This window comes from Sinocyclocheilus grahami, unplaced genomic scaffold, assembly GCF_001515645.1.
Source record: "Sinocyclocheilus grahami isolate Dianchi unplaced genomic scaffold, SAMN03320097.WGS_v1.1 scaffold22.1, whole genome shotgun sequence".
NCBI lineage: Eukaryota > Metazoa > Chordata > Actinopteri > Cypriniformes > Cyprinidae > Sinocyclocheilus > Sinocyclocheilus grahami.
Genome location: NW_015505201.1, coordinates 2790440 through 2805475, shown reverse-complemented (window position 1 = coordinate 2805475; position 15036 = coordinate 2790440). Strand labels below are relative to the sequence as shown.

General features: G+C 35.1%; 2 protein-coding genes across 3 annotated transcripts; both read right to left on the bottom strand.

Annotated features, from left to right (window-relative positions):
* Positions 1 to 800: 800 nt before the first annotated feature.
* Positions 801 to 4244, bottom strand: calub (calumenin b). 2 transcript variants are annotated; one of them, XM_016243687.1, is made up of 7 exons: positions 4158 to 4244; positions 3224 to 3455; positions 2947 to 3140; positions 2537 to 2703; positions 2351 to 2411; positions 2020 to 2219; positions 801 to 1323 (listed from the first exon to the last, which is right to left on the bottom strand). In XM_016243687.1, the coding sequence occupies exons 2-7, from the start codon at positions 3442 to 3444 to the stop codon at positions 1219 to 1221; spliced, it is 948 nt and encodes a 315-aa protein (XP_016099173.1). In that variant the 5' UTR covers positions 3445 to 3455; positions 4158 to 4244; the 3' UTR covers positions 801 to 1218. The 2 variants fall into 2 exon arrangements, with proteins under 2 accessions (XP_016099173.1, XP_016099181.1); XM_016243695.1 differs by having other exon boundaries at positions 3224 to 3460; positions 4158 to 4236.
* Positions 4245 to 4661: 417 nt separating this feature from the next.
* utp15 (UTP15 small subunit processome component) lies at positions 4662 to 13059 on the bottom strand. Its single transcript, XM_016243593.1, has 13 exons — positions 12929 to 13059; positions 12278 to 12416; positions 12059 to 12151; positions 11065 to 11249; positions 10751 to 10929; positions 8713 to 8838; positions 8363 to 8498; positions 8187 to 8268; positions 7913 to 8068; positions 7034 to 7135; positions 6807 to 6940; positions 5533 to 5591; positions 4662 to 5409 (listed from the first exon to the last, which is right to left on the bottom strand). Exons 2-13 carry the CDS (start codon positions 12365 to 12367, stop codon positions 5195 to 5197), a joined length of 1557 nt encoding a protein of 518 aa, XP_016099079.1. The 5' UTR covers positions 12368 to 12416; positions 12929 to 13059; the 3' UTR covers positions 4662 to 5194.
* Positions 13060 to 15036: the final 1977 nt, after the last annotated feature.

The following is a 15036-nucleotide window of genomic DNA, read 5'->3' as shown; positions in this document are numbered from 1 at the left end:
CAAAGTCTCGCATAATAACGTCAAAGCCGTTGGAAGGTTGAGGGAGACGGAAAAAGGCACTTGAGGAAAGAACAGCTTTAGTTTGTTGGATCAGTCTATTAATAAGAGTACGAACAGCTGTCACTGACAGGTCGCAGAGGGTGGAATGATGTTCAATAGTCCTTCAAGCAGGGGTTTTTGTTCATAAATGAGCACCCAATCAGTTGATTGATCAATTTTACACACAGCTTTTATCTGGCCATAGATTGAAAAAAACAAGCCTTGACATTCTGATCCGTGTTCCTGCAGGAACCAATCCAGAACTTCTGGTTAGATGTATTTTGAGCCAAAGAAAGACCATGAAATTATGCAACATCCTTACTACAATCTACTACTTAGCGTCATGTCCAATATCATACATCCTCAGGCTAAATGGAGAGAAACACATACATGTAGTGGTTGCAAGACATTTTATATTAATTAGAAAAGTTGAATAAAGTTGAAAAGTTTGAAATTAGAAAAGTAGTTTACATGATGGTATTCTTTTTTTTATATACCTAAAAAAAAAAGTGTTCATATAATATGCCGTGTAAAAACACAAATGGGCGGTTATTGCTCTATGCCATGTCGGGTTACATGCATGCCATTATGCTGCATTATATGGCCGCATTTTAGTGCATCATAGACAATCAGACAATCATTTACACAACACCTTGACAAACTTCACAAGCTGACCTGAATACTGTTAATTAGAAAAGTTGAATAAAGTTGAAAAGTTTGAAATTAGAAAAGTAGTTTACATGATGGTATTCTTTTTTTTATATACCTAAAAAAAAAAGTGTTCATATAATATGCCGTGTAAAAACACAAATGGGCGGTTATTGCTCTATGCCATGTCGGGTTACATGCATGCCATTATGCTGCATTATATGGCCGCATTTTAGTGCATCATAGACCATCAGACAATCATTTACACAACACCTTGACAAACTTCACAAGCTGACCTGAATACTATTTCATCAGTGCATTTGAAATCACATCAGAATCCAACGGTGATGAGTTAATCTACGAAAGATGTGTTCACGGAAAAAGCAAAAATAAAAAAATGCATTTGATCGAGATGCTGTGGAAGAACAGAAATGTTTTGTAAACACAGTAATGATTCACAATGTGGTATGCTTGAAAACATAAAATAAATTATTGTTCGTTTTGCATTTTTTAAGTGCAAAGTTTCCAAAATTAAAACTCATCGTGTCGGACCAGTGCTTCTCCAAAATCGGTTGCTTGGCTCCCGACAAATAAGTCATACTTATCCACAATTTCCTGCTTTGTGAGGCGTCCGTCCTGTCGTGAAAGTAAAAGAAGTTATTGAAGCAGCTGCTAAGATAAAAAAAATTCTTATAAACAGACCAATCATATCATCATTTATTATTGTCAGCAGTTAGTGCTTCATATAATTTTTTTTTTTTGCTTTCATCACCCCATCAATAAGCATAACGAATCTGACGCACAGCCAATAGAATTATGGCAGGTCATTTTCAGTCATGTATGAATTGCAGAGGGAAAGAAAGGTAAGAAAACCAAAATTAATGACATAGAATTATGGCAACCTGCTCATTTAAGAAATAAAATGTATTAATCCAAAAATTGTTTTTTGGACAAACAAGTTTTTAATGGGTCATAGGTTTGATTCCCAGGGAATGCATTAACTGATCAAAATGTATACCATAAATGCAATGTAAGCCACTTTAGATAAAAGTATCTGCAAAATGCAAAAATGTAAAATAAACATTGCATTACATGGGTTTCCGATTACATGAGGGTGAGTAAAATAGGCTAGAATGCTCAGTTTTGGTGGAACTATTCATATAATTCCAGATTTTATGCAAAGATCTTACATTATTTACTTACTTTATAAACACTTAATTTTTAGGGATTGGGGGGGGTATAGAAAACTTTCACATAAAATTGTTGAATTTGTAACGGATGCAATGACTTTTATGCAAAATGTCCCTTTACTGAGAATTACCATGCTTTTACCTCATCTGCATCAGATTCATACAGCAGGTGTTTGGCCTCAGCCTCTGCATGGTCGTAGTCAGAGGGCAAGATCCAGTCACGGGTCTCGTCCTTATCCATACGGCCGTCTTTGTTTTTATCCCTGAACTCTGTAAACTGTTCTCTTTCTGTTTTCACCCATTCTGGTTCATTCGCATCTTCATTCTGACTGTACATATCACCTGAAAAACACCCAGACGAGGGAAAAAGTGAGACAAGATCAATACACTAAACGCAAACAACTGATTTCTGTCCGTTCCAGTCTCTCTTAAATATACACAAACACACTTAAAAAGGAAAACACTTCACTTACCAATATATTCATCAAGGTCGATGAAACCATCTCCATTTTTATCAATGTCCTCCATGGTCTCCTGCAAACAAAATGGATGGATGGATGGATGGATGGATGACATAATGAGGGTGAGTAAACAATGACAAAACATAACAGAAAAGGTATATGGAAGACATTTTTAGCATTCTGATTGTCCAGACTTACCAGCACTATAATATCCTTCATGTGGTCAAACTCCTCAGGATGAAGAAACGCTGTAAACTCTTCCTTATTGGCCCTCATGTCACCATCATGGTCAGCCATCTTGAAACGGCGCTCATCTCTAGCCATCATATGCCTGTAGTTAAAACCGTCCTCGGGATCTGCTTCATCTAAACAGACGTGCACACATCACATCAGTCTAGATTTCTAGCTATTCGAAATAAATGTGATATTTGTATTTTTCCTGACTTAAATCTGTTGTTTTGAGGACAGATTTGATTTCAATACTTTTAAAATGAGAGTTTAGCTGGTCAATCCAAAAGATCGAACTGGAAACTAGATTTAGATTTACTTGCATTTCGATTAGATTTAACCTCCGAAACATGATTAATCAATAAACGCATTATACACACCAAGGATGTAGCCGTAGGTAGCGTTCTTGTATTCCTCCCAGGAGACATAAGTGTCTGAGTTGAGATCGTGAGCTTGCCACTGCCGGTCCACATCGTCATAGATCCATCGCTTCTGAGCATGTTTGATCCACTGTTTCATCTCATCAGCGGTCACAAAGCCGTCGTGATCCTCGTCAATCTTTTCTACAATCTTACTGTAGATAGAAAGAGAGAGTGAATGATCTAGAGTATTTTCTCAAGTGAAGAGCTCATTGAAATGTGGTGCATGTGTTTTTACCCCAGTCTCTCTTTGCTCTCCTCGGGGGTGAGCTGGTCAAAGGTCTTTGCCTCCTCTTGTCCGAGAAAAGCCTCGTGGTCGTAGTCGAAGTTCTCGTCATCATCGTGCTCCTTGTTGCTGAGGGGGGCGTCGTGATGGATGCGGTCCTTCTTTTCCATGGGTTTACTGGAGGACTGAAGCACGCAGAGGCCGACCAACAACAACAGCGACAGGAGGTCCATCTTCTCGTACACTTTTTTTAACAGGGTCAAATAAGAAGAGTTAATTTGCAAAAATAGATAACTGTTTTTAAAAATGTTCAAAAAACATGTTTTCTTATCCTGCATTCCAATTAACATCAATCAAACTGCACCTGGGTTGTTTTGATTAAATAATAATAATTTTAAAAATGCAGCCCACTAACACAATAAAACACAATAACTTGATAAAAAACATGATTTATGAAAATGATTAAAGTATAACGTTATCTGTTTTTGCAAGAACAATTCTGTGTTTTTCTGTCAATATGGGGTGCTGTGTGTACATTAATGAGGAAAAAAATTAACTTAAATGATTTTAGCAAATGGCTGCAATATAACAAAGAGTGAAAAATTTAAGGGGGTCTGAATACTTTCCGTACCCACTGTATATATATATATACACACTCACAAATATATTAGTCAGACACAAAACTACCCTGATACTAGTGTAATAAAGTGTTACCAGATAACTTGTTATATATATATTTTTTTTAATTATTTCATTGTCAAATTGAATGAATGTCTCCAATATTTGGACATGCAAACATCATTTAAAGTCCTCACATTAAGCCTCATGCAAATACCCGCAACTCTCAAATGACATAAATGTAACCGCGAGGCACATCACTGTAGCGTTATATCAGAGCACATATGTATTAACCGTTTTATGTTTTGATGCAAAATTGCAACTTTACCTGGTGAATTGTGTAGCGTTTCACACCGCCCAGCTGATCTCAGTAACTCCGGATGTCAAACTAGTTCGGGAGACGCTTCCTTTGGATGGCCCTCCCAACTGACCAATCAGATTGGGCATAACGCTCAAACCTCGTTTAACGGTCCAATCAGATTGAGGATTGCACTCAGGACCGCCTGTGCAGACGTGGACTGATCCGCTTGGCGATTGGTCCACTTCAATCCAAACGTGATTATGTCATTGGTTTAGAACTGCCACGTCCTCAAGGCTCATCTTTCTACAGCCTTTTTTGTGTAATTATTTACACAAATGTAGATTTGTTAAAGTTGCTCCAAGTTCTGTGGCATTTATTTTAATACTTAAAGAAACGTAAAAAGAGAAGTGCCTTTAAACTCTAAATTGCTTGCGATAGATACTGTTTTTTCTAAATATAAGCAAATAATATAAATATAAGCCTTACAAATTTTACGTATTTTTATTTTGTCCTGCTTTAACATCATATTTTACTCCTGATAAAAATGTGAAGAAAATAAAAAGGGCACTAAAAGTATTTTACAAATATAACAGCATTAAATAAAAAATAATAGGGATAGAAATTTGAATGATTGTCCCATCAGCCTTTTCTCCAAACGACAGGTATGCATACACACAATTACTGACACACAAATTGGCACCTTTTCTGATTGGCTAACACACACAAATCACACGTTTCAGTGATACTGGTCAAGAAAGACAAAAAGCGGCAATTGTAAATGTATTTCATATTAAGGCATTTGATTATTACAGAAAGAGAGAACAAACAAAACACAGATTTGAAGATTCTATGATAATAATATACAAAATGCAGTTTCAAATTTTGCTAACATCAGCAGAAACGGAGGACACACTGACACAGTGATTACTCAGTGGCATTGGGCAACATCTTTCCCACAGCTGCCTCACGTGTTTGTTTCCTTCCATTTTCCCTTTCATTTTTCACCACGCCTCTGCCAAAGTCCAGCATGTTTCGTTTGCGTCACGAGAGTTTTGTAATGAGTGTCAGGCGGCTTGTAGCTGTGACTCCTGCGCTACTGGTGAGGCAGCAAGGGCCGCGACCTCTTTTCTGGGGGTCAGCGATGTGAAAAGTGTGTCCAGGATTCCTAAGACCTGCAGAAGCTCCTGCTGAAGTTCTGCTTCCCGACCCAACACCTCCATAAGACGCTGCAACAGCCGCTCGACTACAGGTGATTGGTGAAAAACCTGCTGATACAGATCTACACACACACACACACATTTCACATGTAGAAAACCTTTGAACAACAATACTATTTTGCAAGCAGCAGTTCCCTTCTTCATTCTCATTTGCTCACGTGCGCATGATACAATATGAAACTCACCAAGCACAATATCCCCGACCATGAGCAGAGGCCGAGAGAAGCGTGGGTCAAAGATGTGCCTGAAAAACAATAAACAAAAACACCCTCTAACTTAATTTCAGAATCATTTCATAGCAAGCCATTATAACAAGAAATAAATGCTGTGGTGTTAAATTCCTTGAATCAAGAAAATCTGGTCAGGACTCTCGTGACTCTTGTTTACGCTTACGACTGTGGCCTCCTGTTCTGGGTCACTTTTGTGTTGTGTGACCCAAACTCTCAACCTCAACACACCCCGAGAACCTGCCCAAGAATTTCCCGGAGCTTTAATCATTCCAAGAATTTTCGGTTTTGTCACAAGAATTTAATGGAATACATTTCACAGAATATTAACAGTGCTGAAATCCCACAGACTTTCAATAATACGCATATACACACTATATTTTGTCTTTATATTAAAATACAAAAATTATTATATACTACTTATACTAATTATTCAATTATTACTACTTATATTTGTGTATGTATTAATTTGCTTAGTTATATTTATTTGCAAATTTGCAATTACAATGAGGAAAATGTATGTATATACATATACAGTATATATATATATATATATACATACATACATACATATACATACACACACATAAATATATATAGTTTTTTTTTTTCTGTATTTTAATTTTCTATTTCTTTCTACCAACAAATGTCATTTTGGAAGACTTTTGCATTGTAGAGTTTTATGACAATTAAACATTTTCAGTAAATCCTCAACTCTAAAATGAGAAAAAAGATATTTAAAATGTCAATATGCATCATGGCAGTAGTTATTATATCTAAAAATTACAGTATAGCAGTAATCATCATCAGTGAGAATAATGACAACAAAACTCAAAACATGAAATGCACTTAAATGTCATAAAAACATCAAAATGCAAAAAAAAAAGTAATAATAATAAAAAATAATAATAATAACAATGTACCCAAATAAACTTTTTTGCCTTCAAAATTGCATTGTTTTATTATATTTAAATTTTAAAGTGAAATATAACCTAGTCACCCAAAAACAGTTTGAGAAATCAAAGCAAATTGGAAAATTTTGCATTCTTTGAAAATTTTGTAATCTTTCCTACGTTGATGAATTTCAAGTCCCCCAGAATCAACTTTTTTTTTATTCGGAAGTGTTCATAAATTTCCCCCTGCAACTATATATGAGCCATCATGTTTTGTATGGGAGTCTGAAGTCATAAGACTATGTGCGTGTCGGAATAAGATGCAAGGGAGTTACTCACTTGAGAAGGAAGTTGAGGATCTTGGTTAAGCTCTCTTCATTTCGTCCTGCGAGAGCATTTTTCAGAGTTCCTCTGCGTTTGAGCTCTATGATAACCGCTACGGTCACATCTGGTTTACTGGTGCGTGTCCATGTCTGTCAAACATGCATAAACATATACTGATATCTTCATCTGAACAGACATATCACATATCAAACTGCATTATATACACACGGGTGTATGTTCACCTGCAGAGCTGTGTCCAATGCTTTGGACACCTCAAAGCTTTTCAGCTGTTTGTCATATTTCCGTAGATATTGCTTCACTGGTTTACTGACCAAGAAATCATCCTAAAAGAGACATCAAAAGACTGTAAGACACAACTGAAGAAAACAATGCAGCGAAAATGAAGCACGCAAGTTCATTCAAACAGTCTCATATGAAAATATATGCCTCAGTAAACATGACTTCAAAGTAAATTCTTATTTTATGTAGATATCATTATTTATATAGCTTACATATGAATATAGCTGTAGAATAGCTATATGAGAGACCAATTTTAGCTGAAATGTTAGCAAATAAGAAATTTTAAATGATTAATTAATTGATTTATTCTGAAAAAGCAAACAAAAAAATAAAATGAAATAATAAATAAAAATGACATGTTTGGTAACAAAGTTCTTGTGAAATGTTAGCAAATTAGAAATGTAATTAATTAAAATTCACTCTGTAAAGTTGCTTTGCAACTATTTGTATCTTGAAAAGTGCTTAAAAAAATTGTAATTCATTGATTCATTCAGAAAAAGTAGATACAAAATTTAATTAAATTTAAAAAGTACAAAAAAAAATCATGTTTGGGCATAAAGTTCTTGTAAAATGTTAGCAAATAAAAAAATGTAATTAATTAATTAATTGATTTATTTATTCACTCAGAAAAAAGTAAATCAAATTAAATCAAATAATTGTTTTAATTCAAATTAAATAAAAATAGCATAAAATAAAAATCACACGTTTTGGCACAAGGTTCTTGTGAAATGCTAGCTAATAAGAAATGTAATTAAAATTAATTTATTCAATCATTCAGGAAAAAAGTAAAAAAAAAAAAAAAAGTAAAAATAAATAATCACCTGTCTGGGCACAAAGTTCTTCCCCTTGACAAAGACCTGGTATGACGGGCCCCGTCGCCTTCGACTAGTTAACGTCTCTTTGTCTTTTTTGTGTCTCCTGTGCCTGACACTCAACACACCATTGGTCATCCCCACGGCAAGCGCTTCATCATCAGGCTAAAGGAGAACCACAATAAACAACCCTTTAACTCAAGTGCAAATAAAAAAATCACATTTATAATTTTACTGTATATATATATTTATAGATTTCTTTGTGTCAATGAACTAAACATACCGCAATAGCCATACTAAGGATGGATGCATCACAGTCGAAATTATGTACAACCTTATAAGAGGAGTTATACACTTTGACGTGCCTAAAATGAAAAGCAACCAAAACAAATAAACCCAACTTTCTGCAAAAATGCACAAATAAGCACGTATAGCATTTCTTTACTATGATTCACACACCTGTCCAGTGATCCTGTGAGCAGTTTGTTGCCTACAGAACTCAGACATGCACACGTAACTGTTTTGTGATGATTCTTAAGAGAAACAAGCTCCTGTCCGCCTTTCAACAGGTCCCACACTTTCACATAACGCCCTCCTGTAACACATACACCAACTTATTTCAACCGTTTTATGGAAGAGCCACATTCAAGCTGACATAAAAGAGCACATCAGTTGAAAACTACATTAATGCACCAAGTCTACAGTATATTTCTGCATTATGATATATGTGAATAAATGGTTGCAAGGGGTTCTAAGCATTACTAATCAACCCCCAACCCCTGATTGGTTAAATTACAAGTGTTGTTCACCTGTGGACACCAGCAGGGCTTCTGACGGGTACAACAGCACACACTCCACAGGATGGCCGTGTTGCATGGTCATCACACTGCTCCCTGACCGCATGTCAAACACTTTCACTGTGTGATCATACGAACCTGCAACAGAAACGACAATCACACAAACATCAACTACCCTACAAAACATTACTTTTACAATCATATTAAATATTATACACTACCACTTAAAGGTGACATATGAAAATCTGACTTTTCCAGGTTTTAAGTGCTATAATCAGGTCCCCGGTGCATCTACTACTGAAAGAGATTAACCCAGTAATTTTGTTTTGGTAAGCCTTTTTCTGCAAGCATCTGAAAAAACGAGCACGTCTTGATTTCGCTCCCCTAGTGACGTTGCAAAGGGATCTCATTATAATATTACCACCCCTTATTCTGTAAGTTTCCACCAACTGCGCCATCATTTTGATTTCGCAAGCGACAAAGGTGTACCAGCTCTAATGCCATGGTGAAAGTTTTGGCAAAACACGCTAACTGTTCTGTCTTTGGCTGCACAGACGAGCACAGAACACTATTTAGAGTCCCAGCCTCAGAGGAGACAACAGAGCAGTGGATATATCGATTTATTTACTGTATATTGCTGCTGCCACACAGATCTAAAATAAACATGCGACTTATTTCCCAGCTGCTTACCTTCACAGACATAACCGACTGTTTTTGTAACTCGTGTGTGTTTTTAACGTAAACTTGTGTGTGAATGAGAACTTAGTTTAGTACTCAAATGCTGTGACAGCCGCTTTCTGTACATGTGCTTCGGATGTGTGCACTCAGAAAACCATATATATCTGAAGTTTAAACTCATATGGTTTAAAACGCATGATTTCAGCGCGATAAACATGATAATCAGAACCAAAACAGATGTTTTTAGCAGGTCCGAGCTGTAATGGCGCAGCTCTATTCTGGAAAAGGGGGCGGGGAGAAGCAGCTCATTTGCATTTAAAGAGACAGGCCCGAAAAACAGCGTGTTTCTGCTTCCACTCAAAATAAGCATTTTCAAAATGACATAAATGATCTGTGGAGTATTTTGAGCTGAAACTTCACAGACACATTCTGTGGACACCTGAGACTTATATTACATACTGTAAAAAGGGGCATGTCTCCTTTCATTTTGGGTGTTGGTAAGATTTTTGTGCTTTTGAAAGTCTCTTTTGCTCACCAAGGCTGCATTTATTTGATATAAAATACAGTAATATTGTGAAATATTACAATTCAAATGAATTGTTTCCTACTTTCCTATATTTAAAATGATCATTCCTGTGATGCAAAGCTGAATTTTCAGCATCATTATTCCAGTATTCACTGTAACATGATTCTTCAGAAATCATTCTAATATGTTGATTTGCTGCTCAAAAAACATTTATTATTATTATAAATGCTGAAAACAGTTTAATATTTTTGCGGAATCTGATACATTTTTTTTCAGGAATCTTTATGATTACAAAGTTCAAAATAACATTTATAGAAATTCATTATAAATGTCTTTACTGACACTAGTTGTCAATTTAATGCATCCTTGCTGAAAAAAAGCATTAATTTCTTTTTTAGAAATCTTATTATTCTTACTATTTTATTAGCTATTAATGAAATTAATAATACCTATCTATCTATAAAATTTTTCATACATTCAAACATTAAATATAGCAGGATATTTATGGAAACAATATTAAAACATGAGAAGAACGACATAATTAAAATCGGAATGTGATTTCTGTATCACCTAAGAGAATTGATAAAAAAATTCATTGTGAAAAAATTATATTTTCAAACAGTTCATTGGTCAAACAAACAGACTGCAAATCCACGCAGTCCAGCAGTTCCACAAATGTAGTTTTAACCTCTCAAGACTTGTTGCTAATGTGAAACAAAAGCATTCAGATTGGTGCAGATTTATGTGCACATTCATAGTAAATGTACAGATCTGGCTAAGCCAGAATCCAGTGAATAGAGATGTAGTGATCATCTGTGAGGTGCAGATGAGAATTAAAGCAGTTACCTGTGACAAACAGATCTGGGTTGAGTTTGCTGGGGGCGAGAGCTCTGATGTAGTCTGTGTGTTCAGTTAACGAGCTGAGCTCAACAGCACTGGGAACGTCCCACACACGGCACGACAGGTCATCAGACCCCGACACCACACGAAAGCCGTCAGACAGGAACGAGGTCATGTGTACCGCCCTGCACATAGGAGACAGCAGAAAAAACACCCTTGACTGCTGACAGAGCTGCTTTACAAGGGTGAAAGATGTGATTTGAGGGATTTAAGTTATTGAACACACTATTTTTTAGCATTTATTTCATGCCGGGTCATACTTGGTGTGTCCTTTGAACTGTCTGAGAGCCACTCGGCCGCTGATGTCAAACAGCCGGATAAGCCCCTCTTCACTTCCCGCCACTAAAAGCTTCCCGTCGCCTCTGAAGCGCCCTCCATACGCTGTATCCCGAAAACGTGTGAAGCTCCGTATGGGCTCTTGAGAGTGGGGTCCATATATGTGGATCTGATGCAGAACATTAAAATATCAGCATACTGCATGCGTGAGAGTAGAATCATGCTAGCAACAGTTCTGAAATGGGCTTAATTCTAAGGGAAAATACAAGTGAATCTCACAAAAACAAGTGCAGGCCTTATATTTTTTAACATTGTTTTTGTGCATTTTTTTAAAATGACAATTAAGCACATTTTCTCCTAAAATCATCTGCACTGTAATGCATACAAACATTTTACTTATTTGTAGCTCTGATTATTTATTATTATTAAAGGTTCTCATTATATAATTAATGTTTACTGCATTACTGTATTACTATTTACTCTATGAATAATTTTTGTTTTCATTTTTTTTATTCAAAACTATTTATTATTACTATCATAATAATTCAAATAAATTAAATGTACATATAATACACTGTATACATACTATTAAATATATTCATAGAATAAACATAACAGAATATTTATACACATAACATTAATATTATAATAACTTTATACATGAGAAAAACTTTTTAATTCTATTTACTGTATTAATAATTTTAAATTAAAATCAGCATAATTACAGGCTGTATAACAAATAAATAAATTGTGTGTGTGTATATATATATATATATATATATATATATATATATATATATATATATATATATATATATAGATAGATAGATGTATATATTCATATAATAATAGCCTATATACAGAACTGATACAATGATAAAATCATTCAGAAAAAAGCTCTATATGTCACTTTGAATAAAAGCGAAAATTAATACATGAATATGTTAATACAAAAGAAAATGAAAGAAATTGTCTTACTCTGGTGGAGGCTGTGACGGCATAATTGTGAGGTGGGAGAGGAGAGAAGTCGATCTTTGTTATAGCACCAAACTCTTTAATTTGCACAGGAGACTAAAAGACAAAATGCAGACTGTCAGTGTACATAAACACTGAAACCCTTGTAAGAAATGTTGCCCAATCAAAACACCTATATACATTTTCCTTTGGACATATACATGTGTCAACAACATCTCAAACCTTGTAATTCTTCCAGTAGAGTGTTTCCTCCGTTACTTTCTCTCCTAGTTTAGGAAGGAACGGAACTTTGGTGGGTTTAAATGAAGCCATGTCAGATATGAACACTGGTTCCCAGCTAAAGCAGGTTCAGTCTGAGGACCTGCAATATCACAACACTTCAGGTGACTCCAGCATTCACACAACACAACCAACATAAGGCAACGGCACATTATAGAAAACAAGCACAAAGCACAGGTTCCCAGACTTTAGAATTTGAATAAATTAGAACTGTCTAGATTTCAACGTGATGCCGTTTTCAAATGTTTTGGATTCATACATTTTCAGTGAATATGACATCTGGCAAACACAACATTGACAAATTACACATTTCTAAAAGTCTTTCCGGTATATTTTATATAACGTTAAATATATAAAAGACAGTCACATTGGGAAGTTATGGGAATATTTGCAGCTTGTTAAAATTGCATGCTGGACGAAACATAATATGCCCAAGATCGCGATTAAAATAAGGAATCGCTGTGTACATCTATTTCTTCATCTAATAACTCATACCTCCGTCAACCACACTTATACACTCTGACAGGAGCTTAACTCTTTTCTGAGGTTTGTTTTCAGAATCTTTTAATCTAAACATTATAAGGTACATCTTACCTTATTGTGGTTTCCACCAATTATTAAACTGATTTTTGGATTATTTTCTTTACGTTACAGACTAGAAAACATGGGCAAATTCACGTTGATTCTACAGCCACATGGAGGCCGCCATTGCGTGACGTCACATTTCCGGTTTTGAGCTAACTTTATTGCACACATGCTCCTCTACAAACTGAGAGTAACTATTTTACTGCGTTCTTTGTGAATGTTAAAACAAAGTATACATACATGTACATATACACGCAACAGCAAATTATCAAATAAGTTTTCTTCGCTTTCTTATTGATGACATTTTTCAAACAGGATGCGTCATATGATGCGATTTCAATTTTTCCTTTCTCTTTGGAGTGTTACAAGCTCTTGGTGCATAAAGAAGATCTGTAAAGTTGCAAAGACTAAAGTCTCAAATCCAAAGAGATATTCTTTATAAAAGTTAAGAGTCAGCCACGCCTACCTAAAACGGCTCGTTCTAACACGCCCCCACATATCTACGTCACTGTGTGGGAAGATTTGCATAACTCCGCTCAAATGTTCACGCAAAGAAAGAAGGTGTAACTTTGATTCTCGCTGTAGTATTGTTTTTGCTGCCACCGCCATGTTGTGGAGTCGCTGTGTGTTTCGTTGTGAAAGCGAAACTACGTTGTTTGGTCTTCCAAAAGAGGACACGACTAGAAATCAGTGGTTAAGTTGTATTTACAACACTGTTCCAGAACACTTCAACCCAAATATTCAGATGTGTGCAGCACATTTTATGGAGGATGGATGAGGACTGTTTCCTGTGAGAGTAGCCTAATGCGTCTGTGGCACAAAGGCTGCTCTATAAAGTGGGGCAGTTCCAACTTTGCAAGGACAGTCTGGCGCTTCTGACTCAGTCTGTAAGTACGTTTTTTTATATTTAAATCCTTTGCCACTGATGATTCAAACGCGAGTTTTGGGCAGTGTAGAGTAGCACTTGTTGTTTCTCTGATCACAAATGCAGACATGGTTTTATGTTTACGAGGTGCGATACGCAACGCAACGCGTAAAAACACATTATAAGTCATTATAATCAGTAATTATGTCCCCACTGGATGCAACAAATGCCTTGTTTATAATGGGTTTTATTTATTTCTGATATCAGCCTAAACATTTTATTGTATAGGCCTACACAATGTTAAAAGAGATAGGAAACAGATATAGCCATATATCATGTCATTTTAAAGTTCAAATAAAATATAGACAGAAAGAAAGAACTATAGATAGAATGATATATATATATATATATACTGTATAGAAAAACAGATAAAACAATAGATAAATAGAACGAAAGACAGAATGATAGACAGAACGATAGAAGAACACGATACAATAAGATAGAATGATTCGATACAGTAGAATGATAGATAGATAGAACAATAGATAGATAGATAGATAGATAGATAGATAGATAGATAGATAGATAGATAGATAGATAGATAGATAGATAGATAGATAGATAGATAGAATGATAGATAGATAGAATGATAGGATAGAACGATAGAACGATAGATAGATAGATAGATAGATAGATAGATAGATAGATATGATTTGATAGAACTATACGATTTGGTAGAACAATACAATACGATAGAGCGATACGATATGATAGAATGATACGATACAATATGATACTATAGATTGATAGATAGAACAATAGATAGAATGATAGATAGAATGATAGATAGAACGCTAGAATGATAGAACGATAGATAGAACGATAGATAGATAGATAGATAGATAGATAGATATAGATAGATAGATAGATAGATAGATAGATAGACAGATCTATCTATAGAAAGAAGCAACAATAGAACAGTAGATTTTTTTAATGTTGTAAATTTCTGCTTAAATTATTATTTTAATATGTACAGAAAGTACGAATGACTTTATTTCAACATTCAATTAAACAAAAACAGAGCTGTCAAAAGGTTTTTTTGACTTGATAATTTTTTTAACTATAACCCCAATATTGTCAGAGGAAGTGTCGAGATGTACATTATATGGAAAATAATGTGTTTGTTTTTACCTTAAACCGCATAAACACATTGCATTACACCAAATACACAACATAATGCTCTTTTTAGCAA

Bases quoted from the DNA above. Each gene is read 5' to 3' on its own strand.
- calub (XM_016243687.1), bottom strand. From the start codon at position 3,444: ATGGACCTCCTGTCGCTGTTGTTGTTGGTCGGCCTCTGCGTGCTTCAG. The intron at 2,704-2,946 runs GTGTGTATAATG...ACGTCTGTTTAG, and splicing joins TACCTACGGCTACATCCTTG to ATGAAGCAGATCCCGAGGAC. The intron at 2,412-2,536 runs GTAAGTCTGGAC...TTTTGTTTGCAG, and splicing joins TGAAGGATATTATAGTGCTG to GAGACCATGGAGGACATTGA.
- utp15 (XM_016243593.1), bottom strand. From the start codon at position 12,367: ATGGCTTCATTTAAACCCACCAAAGTTCCGTTCCTTCCTAAACTAGGA. The intron at 12,152-12,277 runs GTTTGAGATGTT...TTTGTCTTTTAG, and splicing joins TCTACTGGAAGAATTACAAG to TCTCCTGTGCAAATTAAAGA. The intron at 8,269-8,362 runs GTGTGTGAATCA...TTTTCATTTTAG, and splicing joins CTCACAGGATCACTGGACAG to GCACGTCAAAGTGTATAACT.